The 19460-nt window shown below is 40.0% G+C and overlaps 1 protein-coding gene across 1 annotated transcript in view; it reads right to left on the reverse strand.

Moving 5' to 3' along the window:
- Positions 1–1829: 1829 nt before the first annotated feature.
- The window catches only part of gckr (glucokinase (hexokinase 4) regulator), a 61521-nt gene continuing 43890 nt past the window's right edge, over positions 1830–19460 (reverse strand). The window contains exons 12-19 of the mRNA XM_055635538.1: positions 18909–19006; positions 16281–16357; positions 14925–15021; positions 14713–14810; positions 7740–7823; positions 7498–7647; positions 4769–4903; positions 1830–2653 (exon numbers count right to left, since the gene is read on the reverse strand). Of these exons, the coding sequence (XP_055491513.1) occupies positions 2510–2653; positions 4769–4903; positions 7498–7647; positions 7740–7823; positions 14713–14810; positions 14925–15021; positions 16281–16357; positions 18909–19006 (883 nt within the window). The 3' untranslated portion in view covers positions 1830–2509. The remainder of the gene's footprint in view (positions 2654–4768; positions 4904–7497; positions 7648–7739; positions 7824–14712; positions 14811–14924; positions 15022–16280; positions 16358–18908; positions 19007–19460) is intronic.

Genomic DNA, 19460 nt, shown 5'->3' on the forward strand with positions numbered 1-19460 from the left:
CGCTTATCCGTGTCTTCCAGGGATGTTGCCTGAACCGCTGTGCTATTCCAGCACTCTGTGTTCTACAGAAGATTCCAGCATCTGCAGTTTGTTGTGTCACCCAAAGTTCTCAATGCTCTTTATCTATTTTGAGCAGTGGTGGACCAAGGATTCCTACAAAACAATGGCAATGCTACACCATGGCATTGAGAGCTTCCTTAAATATTTTCCTCTGCCCATCTGCTAAATGCTTGCAACAATGGAGCTCGCAAAAGAGTGTTTATTCCAGGAGCTGGTGCTAGACATGAAAATAACATTGCTTGCTCATCAGTACCAAAACGTAGTTGAGGCATTAGTTGTAAGGAAATTATCTGGGCCAATAAACCTATTAAGGCTCTAAGGCTGGGCCAATAAACCTATTGGCTTATCCTTGGAGAATCTTGTGGACAGAATTGCTGACAGAATTGGTGACTCATCTCCAGCGTTTAAGGTATTTGTTGGTGGTAGTATGTGCCAAATGGAGGCCAGGGATCAATGCGGTCCAATAGACCATAAGCTTGATGACAGCTTTAGAGGTCTTGATCTATAAACAGTCTTTTCTTCAGACAGTCAAAAGTGAATTCATCGTCAATGTTTGTCTCTACTGACAATGAGTTCCTCAAAATGGGAAGTACTACATCTTGTGCAAGGGTTCCTCAAAATGGGAAGTACTACATCTTGTGCAAGGGTTTTATTGTGGACTTTAGTTGTCTGAGAATGGCATTTTCTTGGGGCAATCAAATTAGAGAAGGATAGTTTGTGGTCCCTCTCAATTGACAAGTCAAAGTATTTTATGAAGTCAAAAGCAGCTGTGGCCTTGTTGATACTACTCCTTGCATGCCTCTTGGAGTTGTTGTATATAAAAGATCATATCTCTGGTGCCTCTAGATGGACAGAATGCACACTATGGACCCAAGAGCAGGTTTTAGAGGAGGTGGCTGGATACCGATTTGGTCATGACTTTTACTGTGACGTCTCTCTGTAGTTACCATGATTGGATTTGTTGCCTTTTGTGAAAATGGTCAACATCATGGTATCACTGATGGCCCCAGGCATCTTCTCCTATTCCCAGATACATACACACAGAGCCACCATCCTACTCTATGACATTCAATTGAATTGTTTCAGTCTATCCTTGGACCACAAAGGTATGAATTAGACACATAAAGCTGGAGTAACTCAGCAAGTCAGACAGCATCTCTGGAGAAAAGGAATATGTGATGTTCGGGTCGTGACCCTTCTTCAGACTGAGAGTCAGGGGAAAGGGAAACGAGAGATATAGACAGTGATGTAGAGAGATATATAATAAATGAATGAAAGATATGCAAAAAAAGACAGCGTTCTCCAGAGATGCTGTCTGACCCGCTGAGTTACTCCAGCATTTTGTATCTACATTTTAAACCAGCATCCATAGTTCCTTCCTACACATGATATGAATTAGAGCTATTTTGTAAATGCACTTACGTAAGAACTAGAGTGTTTTTTCCATCGGCAAGTATGAGTAACAGCAGTCAAGATTGTACCTCAAGAAGATAAGAAATTGTTAAAAGCACAAATAAACTGATTGTTATGTAAAATGATCTATATTAGCTAACAACAGAGAAGGAGACATTTTAGCCCATTAAGTATATGCTGGTTTATAGAGCAGTGCCATTTCTCCACTAAATCCCCCTGTAACCTATTCTGCTGTTGTTCCCATTTGAAATAAAAGAGAATGCAGGATATAGCCATTAGTATGATATCAGGAGAGTCTGGGAGCCATACAACTCTGCATCCTCACTTAATAACCACTAATTCATGCATTGTTGGTTATGAACAGCTAAATGTTTATTAATAGGTTTGATAATCGTTTTTCCATTAAAAATTTGCTTTTATTGACAATTCTGTGTTTACAAACGAATCCTATATTAAATAGGATAGGAACATTGAATTAAACCAAGCCCTGAAGGTACAACAGTTCAGAGAGTTAACATATAAGGTGCTTTGGGAGTGTATTCATGACAATCAGTCTGCACACATCAGAAAACCTAATTGGTCTCTTCATGATTATGAAAGGTTGTGATGATGAAGATGTGAAGACTGTCTTCATTTATATGTAAAAAGAAAATTACAGATTATAAATGTAAGATGGGGGAGAGTGGTGAGAATTTGAGAATAAAATGTAGACGTTTTGAATTGTCTTTAAAGGAGGACTAGATAGGAAGAATGGCTATGATGGAATAGGCCATGCAAGGTTATACTGACAGAGTTCGAGGAAAGAGATGGAAGGAGCTGGTGTGAAACATAAATCCTTGTACTATGTGACTAAGCTCAGTCCTATTTTCATGCTGTATGTTCAATGTATATTTTACATAATTATTACTGTTTGTGTGAGTTTGCTGCATGTAAAATTGGCATATTAAAATAGTACTTTATTGTTTGTTCAGCCCTTTGTGATGATTTTCTTGAATATTTTTCTGCACAGTTGCCATAATTCTCTTTTCCAGATACCTCAGAGTGTACTACCCTCCACTTGTGTCTTTGGGGGGTTCCACATACTAATCGCATCTCGAACAGCCAGAGCAGACGCAAGTATATCTTTTGCTGTGGATATGGAGCAGCTTCTCATTAAGGCCACCAATGCTACAGGAACAATCTGAAATTAGCACAAACCATCACTAACACGTATAAAGAATGACATACCAACTCTTGGTGACATAAACACTTTCACAGTAAAATTAATGGTAATTGTAGAAGGAAATGCTTCAAGATAAATTTACACTTGAACTGCTCCTTTTCTTTTACCATTTATAGTCTTTCAATTACACTTGAGACATGTTGTATGCCCATAATTGATAGGCCAGGGCATTGAATATAAGAGTCAGGAAGTCATGATGCAATTATAAAATACTTTGTTTAGGCTGCATGTGGAGTATTGCGTGCAGTTCTGGTCACCTCATTTACAGGCAGGAAAGGATATGGAGGCTTTGGAGAGGGTGCAGAAGATACCTGGATTAAGTACAAGGAGAGTCATAGTCATAATGCATGGAAATAGACCCTTCTGCCCAGCTAGTCAATGCCGTTCAAGGAGCCCCATTTACACTTGTCCCATCTGCCTGCAATTGGCTTACATCCCTTTAAACCTTTCCTATCCGTAATTTGAGGTTGGACAAACTTGGATTATTTTCTGTGGAATGCCAGAGGTTGAGAGGAGACCTGAAAGTATGTAAAATTAAGAGAGACTTTGTTAGGGTAAACAGTCAGAACCTTTATCCAATATGGAAATGTCAAAGATGTACAGGGCAGAGCTTTAAGGTGAGAGGGGCAAAGTTTAAAGGAGATTTACAGGGCAAGATTTTTACAAGGAGCGTAGTGGGTGCTGGAATAAGGTGTCGGGGTGGTGGAGAGGAACATGCAAAAGGGGCATTTTAGAGGCTTTTATAAGGACACATTGACATGCAAAAATGGAAGTATTTGGATCATGTTTAGGCAGATGAGATTAATTTATCTTGACATCATGTTTGGCATTGGCATTATGGGCCGAAGGGCCTGTTCCTGTGCTATACTTTTCTATGTTCTACATTATATTGTTTCCCATGTTTCCGGATCTAATTGTTGTTATATGAAGTTCTATGAAAAATTCTAAAACTGTTAAGGGTTAACATTATGCATCCAAAAATATGAAAAAATTGTATTGTCATCTACCCAGTTTTGCATTAAACATTCCAAGGTTCAAGTTCCGTCTAGATAAGCTTCCCGACCAAAGTTTCTCACATACTTTATTGCATCAAGATAAAATGATGTTTAGTTTCTGACTAGCCAATCTAAGGTAGTCAGAATGTCAATGTAATACCCATAGCAGTTAAATTTTGGCTGCTTTTCATCCCTGGGGCTTGTTTTCAGAGATAAAAAAATGAAGACTGTCCAAACTTGTTTGACATTGGTTCTTTATATCTCAGTGAACTGAAAGTAATTTCCTTTAAATTTGTCTGGCCTAGATCCAAATCTTAAGCCTCAGGCATTCACTCTTAGCTATAGGTCTAGTCCATTGTTAAAATGTTCTTTTTTTACTTCTTTCAGTTAATGATAATAAAGAAAACTGTAACCCCCAGTAATTTGAGGGCATGGCTTATTCACCAGCAGTCCTAAACCTAGTGTTATGCAACCTGTGTACAATACTTTCGCGTTCATGGTTTATTGGTTAATGCTGGGGATAAATATTTAGGTTTGGACTATGATACACGGAAGTGAATGCAAATATCTTATATCAAAAGAGACAAGTTTATTTTTGATTAAGCATTCAGGCAGTTAGAGAGATATTGATTTGTTTGCTTTCGATATTCATGACATGCACGAACAGGTAAACATTCATTACGTAGTAATAGACGTTCCACATGGATTAATTGTCTACAGGATGCTGATATTACCAACATGCCAGCAACAGGGAAATGGTAAGAATCCAGCAAAATCAGAGCAATCAATTCATACTTTAACCCAGATTTCCAGTGTCTGTGGGTCAGTTTCTGAGAACAGGAACATTCTTGGACTAAAAATAGAAAAGGCTGGGAACATTCAGCAAGTCAGACACAGCATCTCTAAAAAAAGAAACAAGTTCTGGCAAAGGATTTCTGGCCTGAAACATTACATCCTTCCCTTCTTCTACAGCTTCTCGCATTTTCAGTTTTTATTTCAGATTTCCTCTATCTGCATTTTTCTGACTTTTAAACTTCTGTAGAACTGATTTCCCCCCTTTAGAGTTTATTATCCTTACCTTGCTCATAGATGCCGCATGCTGAATATGTTCTGAAATGTCCACATTTTTTACTTTTTCACTTAATTCATCTGTTTCATAGATAGATTTTAACAAAGCCTTAAAACATTGAGATTTGGTTTGGACAGTAAATATCTAAAAGGAGAAAACAGCGTAAAAAACATATGCACACACAGACGCACCCACCCACAATGTGCAGAATGTTAATTGTGCACATGTATGTTAATTGACACTTATCATGATTGCCACTATTTACTGAACTTCAGAGTTTTAACTTACCTTTCTAAATTCATAGAAATGATAAATGTTAGCATTGGGAAATACCATTTTCTCTTATCACCTGTTGTTATCACTCCGTATGATCAGACCTCAAAGAACAGGGGATAGATAGAAACATAGAAAATAGGTGCACGAGCCTGCACCGCCATTCAATATGATCATGGCTGATCATCCAACTCAGTATCCTGTACCTGCCTTCTCTCCATACCGCCTGAACCCTTTAGCCACAAGGGCCACATCTAACTCCCTCTTAAATATAGCCAATGAACTGGCCTCAACTAACTTCTGTGGCAGAGAATTCCAGATTCACCACTCTGTGTGAAAAATAATTTTCTTATCTCGGTCCCAAAAGTTTTAAAGGATTTCCCCCTTATCCTTATACTGTGACCCCTTGTCCTGGACTTCCCCAACATCGGGAGCAATCTTCCTGCATCTAGCCTGTCCAACTCCTTAAGAATTTTGTAAGTTTCTATAAGATCCCCCCTCAATCTTCTAAATTCTCGTGAGTACAAGCAAAGTCTATCCAGTCTTTCTTCATATGAAAATCCTGACATCCCAGGAATCAGTCTGGTGAACCTTCTCTGTACTCTCTCTATGGCAAGAATGCCTTTCCTCAGATTAGGAGACCAAAACTGTACGCAAAACTCCAGGTGTGGTCTCACCAAGACCCTGTACAACTGCAGTAGAACCTCCCTGCTCCTATGCTCAAATCCTTTTGCTATGAATGCTAACATTCCATTCGCTTTCTTCACTGCCTGCTGCACCTGCATGCCAACTTTCAATGACTGGTGTACCATGACACCCAGGTCTCGCTGCATCTCCCCTTTTTCTAATCGGCCACCATTCAGATAATATTATCTGAAATGCATTTCGTTGTCTCTGTACTGTACACTGACAATGACAATTAAAATTGAATCTGAATCTGATAATAGTCTACTTTCCTGTTTTTGCCACCAAAGTGGATAACCTCACATTTATCCACATTATACTGCATCTGCCATGCATTTGCCCACTCACCCAACCTACCCAAGTCACCTTGCAGCGTCCTAGCATCCTCCTCACAGCTAACACTGCCCCCCAGCTTTGTGTTACCCGCAAACTTGGAGATGTTGCATTCAATTCCCTCGTCCAGATCATTAATATATATTATATATAACTGGGGTCCCAGCACTGAGCTTTGCGGTACCCCACGAGTCACTGCCTGCCATTCTGAAAAGGATCCATTTACTCCTACTCTTTGCTTCCTGTCTGCCAGCCAGTTCTCTATCCACATCAATACTGAACTGCCAATAACATGTGCTTTAAGTTTGTATACTAATCTCTTATGTGGGAGCTTGTCGAAAGCCTTCTGAAAGTGCAGATATAATATATCCACTGGTTCTCCCTTATCCACTCTACTAGTTACAAAAAATTCTATAAGATTCATCAGACATGATTTACCTTTCATAAATCCATGCTGACTTTCCAATGATTTCACCACTTTCCAAATGTGCTGCTATTCCATCTTTAATAACTGACTCTAGCCACTACCGATGTTAGACTAACTGGTCTGTAAATCCCTGTTTTCTCTCTCCCTCCCTTTTAAAAAAAAGTGAGGTTACATTAGCTACCCTCCAATCCTCAGGAACTACTCCAGAGTCTAAAGAGTTTTGAAAAATTATCACTAATGCATCCACTATTTTTGGGGCTACTTCCTTATGTACTCTGGGATGCAGCCTATCTGGCTCTGGGTATTTATCGGCCTTTAATCCATTCAATTTATCTAACACCACGCAGATTATTTATGTCTTCCTTAGTGAAGACAGAACCAAAGTAGTTATTCAATTGGTCTGCCATGTCTTTGTTCCCCATGATCAATTCACCTGTTTCTGACTGCAAGGGACCTGCATTTGTTTTAACTAATCTTTTTCTCTTCACATATCTGTAATGGTTATTAGTAGCTCAATGGTGTTCGATTAGGAAACAGGGAAGTGCGACGAGGGATGTGCGACCATTCAATTTACCTAACACCACTTCCTGACTAACCTGGTGAGCTAAAGGCTTTGACATTGACATGGTGTGTTTCACAACCTAGGGATCAATAATGAGGTAAGGGTTGGTGGAGATTTAGTTACAAATCTCTGTTCATGCTGTGGCATCCAACTCCTCACCAGGCATATTTATTTGGACAGCATAACAGCCAACATAACAGCATAACAGCATCCATTGTTTGTATTCCTGTATTCAATTAGACATTTTAAGCAAGGAAATTCAAACACTTGCCAAAATGTACCAGAATAAAAATGCAGAAGTAACAGACATGAGATCCCATTGCTTTTATTATCCATAGTATTCTTGGACAAAGGATTTAATGAGAATCTATTTTTATTGTCATAAACCAGCTAGTATTTAAATTTGTGAGCCATTTGTGATCATTAAAGTAACATAGTTTTCCTGTTTTTTCAGCTTACCTGGAGGATGTGCAGAGCCCGGCCAAATAATTTGGAGTTACTAACTTTGAGATCAATCATGTAATTATGATAGACTTTCCCTTTCAAAATATGTGCACTTGTACTAATTGCATTCAGCATCCATTTTGTACACAGTTCACGGTGAAACATCTGTGACAAATGACAACATTCTTAATATTTTTTATGTAGCAGTAGTATACAGAATGGTTTATATGAATGGGTAGAGGCAACATTTCTTTTACCTGAACATAGCTCCCTTTGTACTTGGACAAAGTCATGGGCCAAACGACACTGACTATGATGGAAAATAATTCCCTTAGCTGTTGCTATCAATAAATTAAAAAAATGGAGATGAAACATAAGAAAGCATAGACAAGAAATGACAATCAAACTTAGTTTTAGTTCATAGATACAGCGCGGAAACAGGCCTTACGGCCCACTGAGTCCGTGCTGTCCAGTGTTCCCCGCAGACTTACACTATCCTACGCACGCTAGGGAAGATTTACAATTATATCAAGCCAATTAACCAACTAACCTGTACGTCTTTGGAGTGTGGAAGGAAACCGGAGCACCTGGAGAATACCCACGCAGGTCCTGGGGAGAATGTACAAACTCCATATAGAGAAGCACCCGTAGTCTGGATCAAACCCAGGTCTCTGGCACTGTAAGGCAGCAACTTTACCGCTGCGCCATCATGCCACTCTTAAGCAAACATTTTACACAGTTACTCACAATTCTTTAAGGTGATTTGAGTTGCAAATGTCTCAGGCATTTATCAGTTGTAACTTGTCCTGCCTTTTATTTTTCTCTCCTCAGTTCCAGTGACAGAAGAAGCATTTTGCTATTTGAATTATTGAGTATTAATTTTATACTTAATGTTTGCATCTCAGTAAAAGAAGTGAAAGAATTTAGGTTCAACTCTGTCTTACCCAGAATGGTATCTAACTCATCTTTAATATAGCAAGAAATGCTTTTGGATGAGTTTTCACAGAATCGCTCAATCACACAGTGGTTACAGCATAGAAGGAGTTCATTTGCCTCATTGTGCCAGTTCAATGTAAAAGTAATCCAGCCAGATTCACTCCCTACCTTCATTCAATAGATCGGCAATATCATTCTTTCAGATACTTATCCAACTCCCATTTGGATACTACAATTGTATCTAGCCTTCCCTATAATCCCTGGCAGTGCATTTTAGACGATGACCCATTGTTAAGTGAAAACGCTTTTCCTTGTGTCATTTTTGTAATCACTTTCTTGACCACTTCAATATGAACAGTTTCTCTCCAACCACTCTCTCTATACCTTTCAAAATATTAAGTATCATATCTACTGCACTTTCTTACGTTCCAAAGAAAACAATCCCACCTTCTCCAGTCTGTCTGCATAACTCAAGTCCATCATCCCTGGAATTATTTTATAAATCTTTTCTGCATCCATTCTCAGCATATCTTTCCTGAACTGTGGTCTCCAATTCATGAGGAACCAACCATGCACTACTATGGAGGGCAAACAAGATTTTACCTATACCACACATACTTGATATACAGTGCATTCAGAAAGTATTCAGACCCCTTCACTTTTTCCACATTTTGTTATGTTGCAGCCTTATTTTAAAATGGATTAAATTCTTTTTTAATCATCAATCTACACACAATACCCTAGAATGAAGAAGCGAAAACAGGTGTTTAGAAAAATTTGCAAAATAATTAAAAATAAATAATTGAAATATCACATTTACATAAGTATTCAGACCCTTTGCTATGACACTCAAAATTGAGGTACGGTTCATCCTGTTTCCATTGATTATCCTTGAGATGTTTCTACAACTTGATTGGAGTCCACCAGTGGTAAATTAACCATATAATATAACCATATAACAATTACAGCACGGAAACAGGCCATCTCGGTCCTACAAGTCCGTGCCGAACAACTTTTTTCCCCTTAGTCCCACCTGCCTGCACTCATACCATAACCCTCCATTCCCTTCTCATCCATATGCCTATCCAATTTATTTTTAAATGGTACCAATGAACCAGCCTCCACCACTTCCACTGGAAGCTCATTCCACACCGCTACCACTCTCTGAGTAAAGAAGTTCCCCCTCATATTACCCCTAAACTTCTGTCCCTTAATTCTGAAGTCATGTCCTCTTGTTTGAATCTTCCCTATTCTCAAAGGGAAAAGCTTGTCCACATCAAATTAAATTGATTGGACATGATTTGGAAAGGCACACCTGTCTATATAAGATCCCACAGTTGACAGTGCATGTCAGAGCAAAAACCAAGGCGAAGGAATTGTCCGTAGACCTCTGAGACAGGATTCTGTCGAGACACAGATCTGGGGAAGGGTATAAAACAATTTCTGCAGCCTTGCAGGTCCCGAAGAGCACAGTGGCCTCCGTCATTCTTAAATGGAAGAACTTTGGAACCACCAGGACTCTTCATAGATCTGGCTGCCGGCCAAACTGAGCAATCGGGGGAGAAGGGAACCCAATGACCAAGAACCCAACGGTCACACTGACAGAGCTGCAGAGTTCCTCTGTGGAGATGGGAGAACCTTCCAGAAGGGCAACTATATCTGCAGCACTCCACCAATCAAGCCTTTATGGTAGACGGAAACCACTCCTCAGTAAAAGGCACATGACAGCCCGCTTGGTTTGCCAAAAGACATGACAAACAAGATTTTCTGGTCTGATGAAACCAAGATTGAACTCTTTGGCCTGAATGTCAAGTGTCATGTCTGGAGGAAACCATGCCAATCAACTGGCCAATACTATACCTATGGTGAAGCATGGTGGTGACAGCATTGCACTGTGGGGATGTTTTTCAGCGGCAGGAACTGGGAGACTAGTCAGGATTGAGGGAAAGCTGAACGGAGCAAAGTACAGAGAGATCCGTGATGAAATACTTCTCTAGAGCGTTCTGGACCTCAGACGGGCAGAGTTTCACCTTCCAACAGGACAATGACCCTAAGCACACAGCCAAGACAACGCAGGAGTGGCTTTGTGACAAGTCTGTGAATGTCCTTGAGTGGCCCAGCCAGAGACCGGACTTGATCCCGATCGAACATCTCTGGAGGGACTTGAAAATATCTGTGCATGGATGCTCCCCATCCAACCTGACAGAGCTTGAGAGGATTTGCAGAGAAGAATGGGAGAAATTTTCCAAATACAGGTGTGCCAAGCTTGTAGCATCATACCCAGGAAAACATGAAGCTGTAATTGCTGCCAAAGATGCCTCAACAAAGTATTGAGTAAAGGGTCTGAATACTTACGTAAATGTGATATTTCAGATTTCTTTTTAATTACTTTGCAAACATTTTTAAATGCCTGTTTTCACTTTTTTATTATGGGGTATTGTGGGTAGGTTGAGGATTTAAAAAAAAAAAAAAAATCATTTTAGAATAATGCTGTAACGTAACAAAATGTGGAAAAAGTAAAGGGGTCTGAATACTTTCTGAATGCACTGTATGACAATAAACTCGACTCGACAATATTGCCGTTGTAATCAAACCAGTGTTTTGTAAATCATGACTTCCTTAGTCTTTTATTTTATGCCTTTGTTCAAAATCACAGGATGCAATCTGCGTTTTTAATCTTCTCAACCTGCCCTGCCACTTTCAATCAACTATGCATGTACAGTCCCCGATCTCACTCTACCTATTCCCTTTAACAATTATGCCATTTGTTTTCTTTACCTCCCCATTCTTCCTGTAGTCTTCAGTCACCTATCTGCCCATTCCAGTTCAATTTGGTTAGTTTATTGTCACATGTACCGAGGTACAGAGAAAAGCTTTTGTTGTGTGCTGACCAGCCAGCGGAAAGACTATACATAATTGTCTTTCCACCAGCATAGTTCTATTTTGATGAAATCTATTACTATCCTCTCCATGGTTCATAATACCTCCAATCTTGTGACATATGCAGATTGGGAAAGATTGCCCTCTAGGCCCAGGTTAAATCACCATTATATTTATTAAGAAAAGTTCTGCCCCTGGGGGACTTCACTTTCCTCCAGTTCAAGAAACAACTTTTCACAACCATTTATTGCTTCCTATTACTCAGCCATCTTATTTTTAGCTATTTTAAATCCATGGGCTTTTAAGATAAATATTGAATACTTTTTTCAGAAAGAAGGTTCAGAATTTCCTTACATGACTTGCTAATTTGAAATGCATGTAATCTGGTGTTATGCTTGAGGTTAAGGTAACAAGATGCTGATGCCTAGAACGTTTTAAGGAATCATATTATGTTTAACATTCCACAAGTTTTTATTTTCTTCTCTTTCCTGGTAACTGATGCAGGTCGGTGATTTTATATGTAGATGTGGAATTGTAGCCATTGGTATTACAAATATGTAAACTGGTTTGAGGCAGAAAGAGTCTGTGATTGCCTCAGCCATTAGGAGCTAACATACCAGGCGAAATGTCTGAGTTTAATTGATTTCATTTCAGTTTCATTACAGTCTCGTGCCCAGAGTAAGCGAATTGAGGACTAGACTACATAGGTTTAAGGTGAAGGGGAAATGATTTAATAGGAATCTGAAGGGTAAGTGGGCGGCGCGACTCTCGTCAGCAGCGGCATCTGCAGTCCGTCAGTCTTTTTATTATTTTTGTCTCGTTTTTATGTAGTTTTTATTATTTTTTTTGTCAGGGTGTGGGGGTGGGGGGAAACTTTAAAATCTTTCCCCTGCAAGGGAGACCGGACCTTTTCTTGTTGGGTCTCCGTTGTCGTTGGGGCTGGGCAACGTGGAGCGGCCTCCAGCAGGAACGACCTGGGGCTCCAGTTGCGGAGCTGCGGACTACTCACCGTCACGAGGCTGGCCGAGTCCGGAGCGGGTGGAGCGGGTGGAGCTGTGGTGGAGCGCTGCTGTGACCCGACCCCCGGAGATTCGGAGGCTGCAACTGCGGGTCTGGCGGACGGCAACACTGGGAGCCCGCGGGTCCCTGGTGGGAGACCGCTTTTCGGGGCTTCCGCAACAGCGACTTCTCCCGCCCGAGTTGCGGGGTTGAAGAGCACCTGGAGCGGGGCCTTACATCACCGCCCCGCGCGGCTTGGAATGGCCGCAGGACTTTGCGAGCGCCCGCCGGGGGCTCCAACAACAAGACCCGGTGTGCGACCTTGCATCACCCGGCGTGGCTTTAATGGCCGCGGGAAAATCACCATCGCCAGCCAGGGGCTTTGACTTTGACTCTGACATCGGGGGGGGGGGAGTGCAGTGGAGAGATAGGTTTTTTTGCCTTCCATCACAGCGATGTGATGGATGTTTGTGTAAATTGTGTTGTGTCTCGGGTCTTTTTCGTTTTGTAATGTATGGCTGCAGAAACGACATTTCGTTTGGACCTCAACGGGGTCCAAATGACAAATAAATTGTATTGTGTATTGTGAACTTTTTCACACAAACTGTGTGGGTGTATGGAACAAGCTGCCAGAGGAGGTAGTTGAGGCAGGGACTATCCCAACATTTAAACAGCTAGACAGGTACATGAATAGCAAAGGTTTGGAGGGATATGGGCCAAGCACGGGACTAGTGTAGCTGGGACATGCTGGCCGGTGTGGGCTAGTTGGGCTGAAGGCCCTGTTTCCATCCTTTATCACTCTATGACTCTATGATCAATCAGGAACTAAAAAATAACATTGTGTCCATGCTTTATCCGAGCAATTAACTTTATTTTTTACTATCAATCACTAGCTAGGTGTGAATGAAATTAAGTTCACCAAAAATCACATTTCTATTGTCAAAAAGCTCCCCAGTTTTACATATTTTCTAGTATTCTTTAACCTTCTAACTGTAGGCGTTCCAGTACACTCTGCTCTTTCTATTTCATATCATAATTAGAGCCAGAGCACTTGATTTAACTGCCTGAGACATATTACCTAAAGCTATTTATCTCCCTGATTTGTTAACATGTTGAAAATGTTCTCAAAACCTATCTTTGCATTCAACCTAACTGATCAATGACGGAACAACTGCTGGCCCATTTTATAGTTTTCAATCTGGTTCCACTCTCTCTAACTTGCCCAAGGAGTTTCCTATGTTACAGTTGTGACAGCTGAGAAAGGTGAAGGATATACATTTAACTAGCAGATTTTCCTGTTTGTCAGCACATTCTGTATAATTTCATTTCCAAGGAAGAATATGACAGTGAAGTTTTGTTTTGGTCTAAGATAATGATTTAAAATATTTATAGAATGTTCCGTGGAGAATTCCCTTCAGCCTTGTGGCAATGCAAGTAGGTGAAAAGAATGTAAGCTAGAAATGGCCAGAGCATGCTGTATTTTAACCCTACAGTTGGGATTTTTGCCTCACCAAGCTAGGATTATGCATGGGAGCTTCTTTTTTCTAGGACCTCCTGTGAGCTTTACATCTTCTTGTAGAAACAAAGAACTGCAAACACTGGTTAAATACGCAAAAGGACACAAAGTGCTGGAGTAACTCAGCAGGTCAGTGCTTTAGATCTGAAAGGTTGATTTTGTTTCTCTCCACAAATGCTGCCTAGTCTGCTGAGCCTTAAAAAAATACATTCTGTTTTAATGCAAATTTCCTGCACTGCAGTATTTGATTTTCATTCCTTTGACATTGCTTTCGTGAAATATTTTGGGAGACATGGCTAATGAAATGCAGTATTCAAATAGAAGTTGCTGGTTTTGTAATTTTTGTTTGTGCTGTGTATAGAACTAATTCGGCAAAATGTACTATAGCACAGCTGTGAAACCATCACAACATTTGATATGTAATGCTCCACCCATTAAGACATTAATATTACTGTAAGGAAAGAGATTATGGATTTTTTTTAAATTATCACTCAGGACTGAACAATAGTTTACAAAATTATAAGTAACTGTGACCACATAACTTTGTGCGACGGGATATTCAACAAGTTTTACACTTCGCAACTATGTATTTCTTTTGGGCTCGTACTTGTTTCCATCTTTAGCGGTTGTCCAATAATCTGCCTATCAGGGAACCCCCTTGCCTGAGGTCATCTGTCGCCGGCTGTGAGTTGTCCAGCCCTTTCTTCTCTCCCAGTTTTTTTTTTCCTCCCTGCATTCAGCCTGAAGAAGGGGCCTGACCCAGAACATTACCATGTTCCCCAGAGATGCTGCCTGACCCGCTGAGTTGCTCCAGCACTTTGTGTCTATCATTTGTTTAAATGTTTGTTACATAGTCATGTTACAAACTCCTGATAGATATGTAAAATGTGGCTACTCACAGGCATGTGTTGTTCTGCTGTTCCATGTGAGATTGCAAACAAATTGAAAGTTGACTCTTTCACCTGACGTGCAAACTTCTCAATCTGTGCACCATCGTCTTCAAAGGAACAAGGAAATGCCAGAAAATCAGTCCAGTCCAGTTCCAGTCAAAGTGCAGGTGAATAAAAACATAAAATGACTTGTTTTATTCTGAAGATTTCTCATTACCAACCGTCCAAGGTGAAGACAAAGACAACAGTGTCGCTCCTGAGGATTGTGGGAAGTATTGTCTTCAGGAAATGTTCATGGGAGACAGCAAATTCTGGTCCCTGGATTTGATTTGAAAGTTTATATAACGGTTAGTTATGACTGTAAACTAATTCAGGTGGATAATACATTTTTTGTGTATATGTGGAGAGGGTGCATAAGGAAGCTGTGTGGGGTAACTGGTTAGCACCAGAACATGGGTACATCACGATGAAGGTGTCAGACGCATAGTTTGTGCTCCTGTTCATCAATATTTCATATTCCAATCACCTTCTGTCAAGAGCAACCGTAAGCAACATGGCCAAAAATAGAAGCTACAAGGTGATTTGCTAAAGTTGCATGTGAAATATCAGGGAGAACCAGAGGCACATGGCAATTCTATTACTCATTGACTGCATATGGATGTAGCTGGTAAGCTCAGCATTTATTGCACATGCCTGGTTGCCTTTGAGATGGTGATGGTGAGCTGTCTTGACTGTTGCAGCTTTTCTCTTGCAGTGAAGCCCTGTCCCACTTAGGAAACCTGAACGGAAACCTCTGGAGGCATTGCGTCCCACCCAAGGTTTCCTTGCGGTTCCCGGAGGTTGCAGGTGGTTGCCGGAGGTTGCAGGTAGTGGAAGCAGGTAGGGAGACTGACAAAAACATCCGGGAACCGCACGTAGACCTTGGGTGGGGTGCAAAGTCTCCAGAGGTTTCCGTTCAGGTTTCTTAAGTGGGACAGGGGCATTACTCCAACAGTGTCATGTATAGGGAGTTCTGAGACTAGGATCCATCAACAGTGAAGGGAAAGTAACGTATTTCCAAGTCAATGATGGGGCACCTTCAGAAGGCACCTGTCCCATGCTTGTTATCCTTGCTGGTTCAGACAGAATTAAACAAAGCCCTTTGAGAAGGAGGAATGCTGAATAAGAAAGGAAGGCTGTTTATTTCCATGGGGTCTTGTGGAACATTTTTACACATTATTATCATACAAAAATAATTAAAACATATTTCTTGGTCATTGTCCAGCTGAAGCATTGGTAAACCAAGATAGAGAAAGCAGGGCACATTTCTTTTCCAATTGTACCATAAAACTGTTGTAAGGATCCTACGTACAGCTCAAAATCAATACTTGAATATTGAAAGGACCTGGGACCACTGCTTGAAATGGACAGTCACACTCTCAATCAGCTGCAGTTCACTTTTAAAATGCTCATATCTGGAGCAGCAGCAATCCTCTTCTGACAGTGGGCAATGATATCATTGCCAGCTGGCTAATTAAGTTAAAACAAGCCCCTAACTTGTCAGCTGCTTATGAAGTAGAAATCTTAAAAATACCTACCAGTGCTGACATGTCACCTTCTTTGTTTGCCATTTCTTTGAAGCCATTATAGATGAAACCACGCACATGATCGGCATCTGCAAGAACAAAATGATGGCAGCAATGTTTATGGAATGGAGAATGGTTTAATTATCATTCTGCCAATGTTGTTACTCTAATTCTTAAAGCATGGAGCTACTGTATATACAGTGGCAGCAATGGAGGTGACAAAAAGACCATGAATTTCGATCTCAAGAGCTCAGTCTGTCAAAATCCATGTTTCTTGTGCACAATCGAACAGATAATTAAACCAGTCTCCTGAATTGAAGCAGAAATGGATCAATTGGAGAATCCATGAACCACGTCATAAATGTTATGAAAAAATGTGGATTATATCATGGGACAGAATAATATTTATTTGAGAACAAGGCAAGGCATTAAATGTTATGCTATGCATTAAATGTGCTCTTTATAACATAATGCATTGTTAGAGATTTCCTGCCAGATGGCATTGCTGCATCCTCACCAAGGTCACAAATGAGAGCTCTCCATTTCTTTTATTTTTTTTAGTAAAAAGAAGACTGTTTCCTGCTCGAAAAGCAAGAGGCCTCCAAATTCTTCAAACCCCAATCAATCTCAGAGTAAGGCACCTCCTAATTTATCCAAACTAAGGAATTGTGAATTGAGGATATCAACTATTTTCTGAGTAACATTCGGCTTCATTAGATCTTTTCTAAACCTTTGCCCTTTGCACTTATTTATTTTGACTGTGAGCATTTATTACTCACCTCTAATTGCTTTAGACTAGAATAGCCATTCAGACAGTAGTTAAGACTCAACCTTGATAGTGTGGGTCCAGATTCACGAGTCAATCAGGACTGTAAATGTGGCAGATTTTCTACCCTCTAGTGTGATATAGCATCAGATTTTTGTTTTTCCCCTCCAATAATCTAATGGTCATGTAATCAACTTTACAAATGTTTGCTTCTCACTCCAGAATTATTTCCTTTAACTGGTGATAAATTCTTAATTTACCACTGTGTGACGTGACTTCAAAGAGACAATCCAAGGAGAACATTATATATTTCCCTCAAGAAACATAGAAACATAGAAAATAGGTGCAGGAGTAGGCCATTCAGCCCTTCGAGCCTGCACCGCCATTCAATATGATCATGGCTGATCATCCAAGTCAGTATCCCATCCCTGCCTTCTCTCCATACCCCCTGATCCCTTTAGACACAAGGGCCACATCTAACTCCCTCTTAAATATAGCCAATGAACTGGCCTCAACTACCTTCTGTGGCAGAGAATTCCAGAGATTCACCACTCTCTGTGTAAAAAATGATTTTTTCATCTCAGTTCTAAAAGATTTCCCTCTTATCCTTAAACTGTGACCCCTAGTTCTGGACTTCCCCAACATTGGGAAACTCCTGTGAATTGTCTGCAAACTCCAATAAATTCCTTTTAACACAGAAACATAATTTGGAAGTTATTTTCATTTTGCTCAGAATTATATGGCAGTATTATGGCCTTTTTTGGTCTATGAAATGTCCTCTAGCCAAAGACTTGGTTCTGGAACAATGACAATCCATCTTCATTGTTAATTCTGACAAGGAGCTGACTAAATGGCTATTAATTCATCATTACTTGGTCGAAATTATCAAACTCCTTGTCTAACAACTGTGAGGTACTTTCACCATAAGTATGTCAGTAATTCAAGAAGGCTCACAATGACCAGCCCAGTGCAACTAGGAAGGACCATATCATAATGTTGTCGCCAGAGATGTCTATATTCTGTGAATGAATAAAAGGGAACTACTGAGGATGATGCCTCTCATCTGATCTGGATATGTCAGGATGGGTTTCCGGTGAGCAACTCAGTCTTTACCTAGTTTAACTTTCAACTCGAAGAATCTGCTTATTGCAAGTATTTTTCCTTGCACAATTTACTGCCTGAAGATAACAGCAAATATATTTTAGGCTTATAAATGGGCAAAGACATATTTTCTGGAAACATGGAACTGAAAGAACCAAGTGAGAGCTAATGACTCTATCTGGAGATTTGGTAAACATTTTCCTTTCATTCATCCCACTTGGATCATCAGAATTTTCTTTCACATTCAACCACTCGCCATTTTGTAAACTGTGTGTTTGGTTTGTTATGCACAAGACAAGCCATCAAATACCGACACTCATTTTGATGTGAGATTAGATTTACCAAAGAAAGGTACCACAAAACAAAGAACTGAATTGGATTGTAAATTTGCATTGTAAACATTTGACATTTTGTAATCACTACAATGCAATTTTGAAGTATGGCAGTATTGTAATTGAATTTCATGTCCACAGCAGTCTATAACGCAGCTTCTCTTTTGCTAAACTCTTGGTTTACTGTACATCTGCTTAATGCACAGAGAGTATTTGTATTGAAATAATGTCAGCCTTCCTCCCACAACTGACATGGGTTATGCCTTTCTCGAAGAGAGACACTATTTAGAATCCGCCTTTCACTTTAACATCATTTCTTCCATGACTCCTAAAGGCAATCTCGTATCAAAGAGTGATAATTTTCAGCGCATTGGCTTTTCTTCCTACCACTACTTCTTTTCAAAAGTAGTCCTGATAAAATCACAGCAGAGGTCCATTTACCTGCTCCAAATGTTGGTACACATTCACTTGCATCGATGATTCCCATAATACCAAGTGACTTCCATCCAATGTAATATATATGACCATTCTGTTGTAAGCTAAAAATATGACCAAATCTGTAACATGTTCCAGCAAATCAAAGAAAAGCAATATACTGTAATTAGATTAGTTGTTTTCAAACCTATCTGTGGAGAACACCCATAGAAAAAGACCACACTCCTCAAGATTGTCCATTCAGAATGTATGGGCAGCAACTCAAATTTAAAAAAAAAGTGGTACCAGTGCAGAAAATAATGTTTCAGATTCAGCAAATGTGTTAAAAAAAAATCAGAAAACTAGCATATGGTTAAAGATCTGTTGGCACGTTTAATAAAGTTTGAAAATAATTTATGAGATCTAGTCTTCAGGGGAAATATGGATGAAGCACTTATTTTCCGAAATATTTTCAATGAAACAATTGCTTTTGCCCTGCGCTATATAGTAATAATTCTGACTGTCAGCAATTGAATGAATAACCACAACATTTATTTTGATGTATAATATCCTCCCAAA

The sequence above is a fragment of the Leucoraja erinacea genome, chromosome 5 (assembly GCF_028641065.1).
Source record: "Leucoraja erinacea ecotype New England chromosome 5, Leri_hhj_1, whole genome shotgun sequence".
Classification (NCBI taxonomy): domain Eukaryota; kingdom Metazoa; phylum Chordata; class Chondrichthyes; order Rajiformes; family Rajidae; genus Leucoraja; species Leucoraja erinaceus.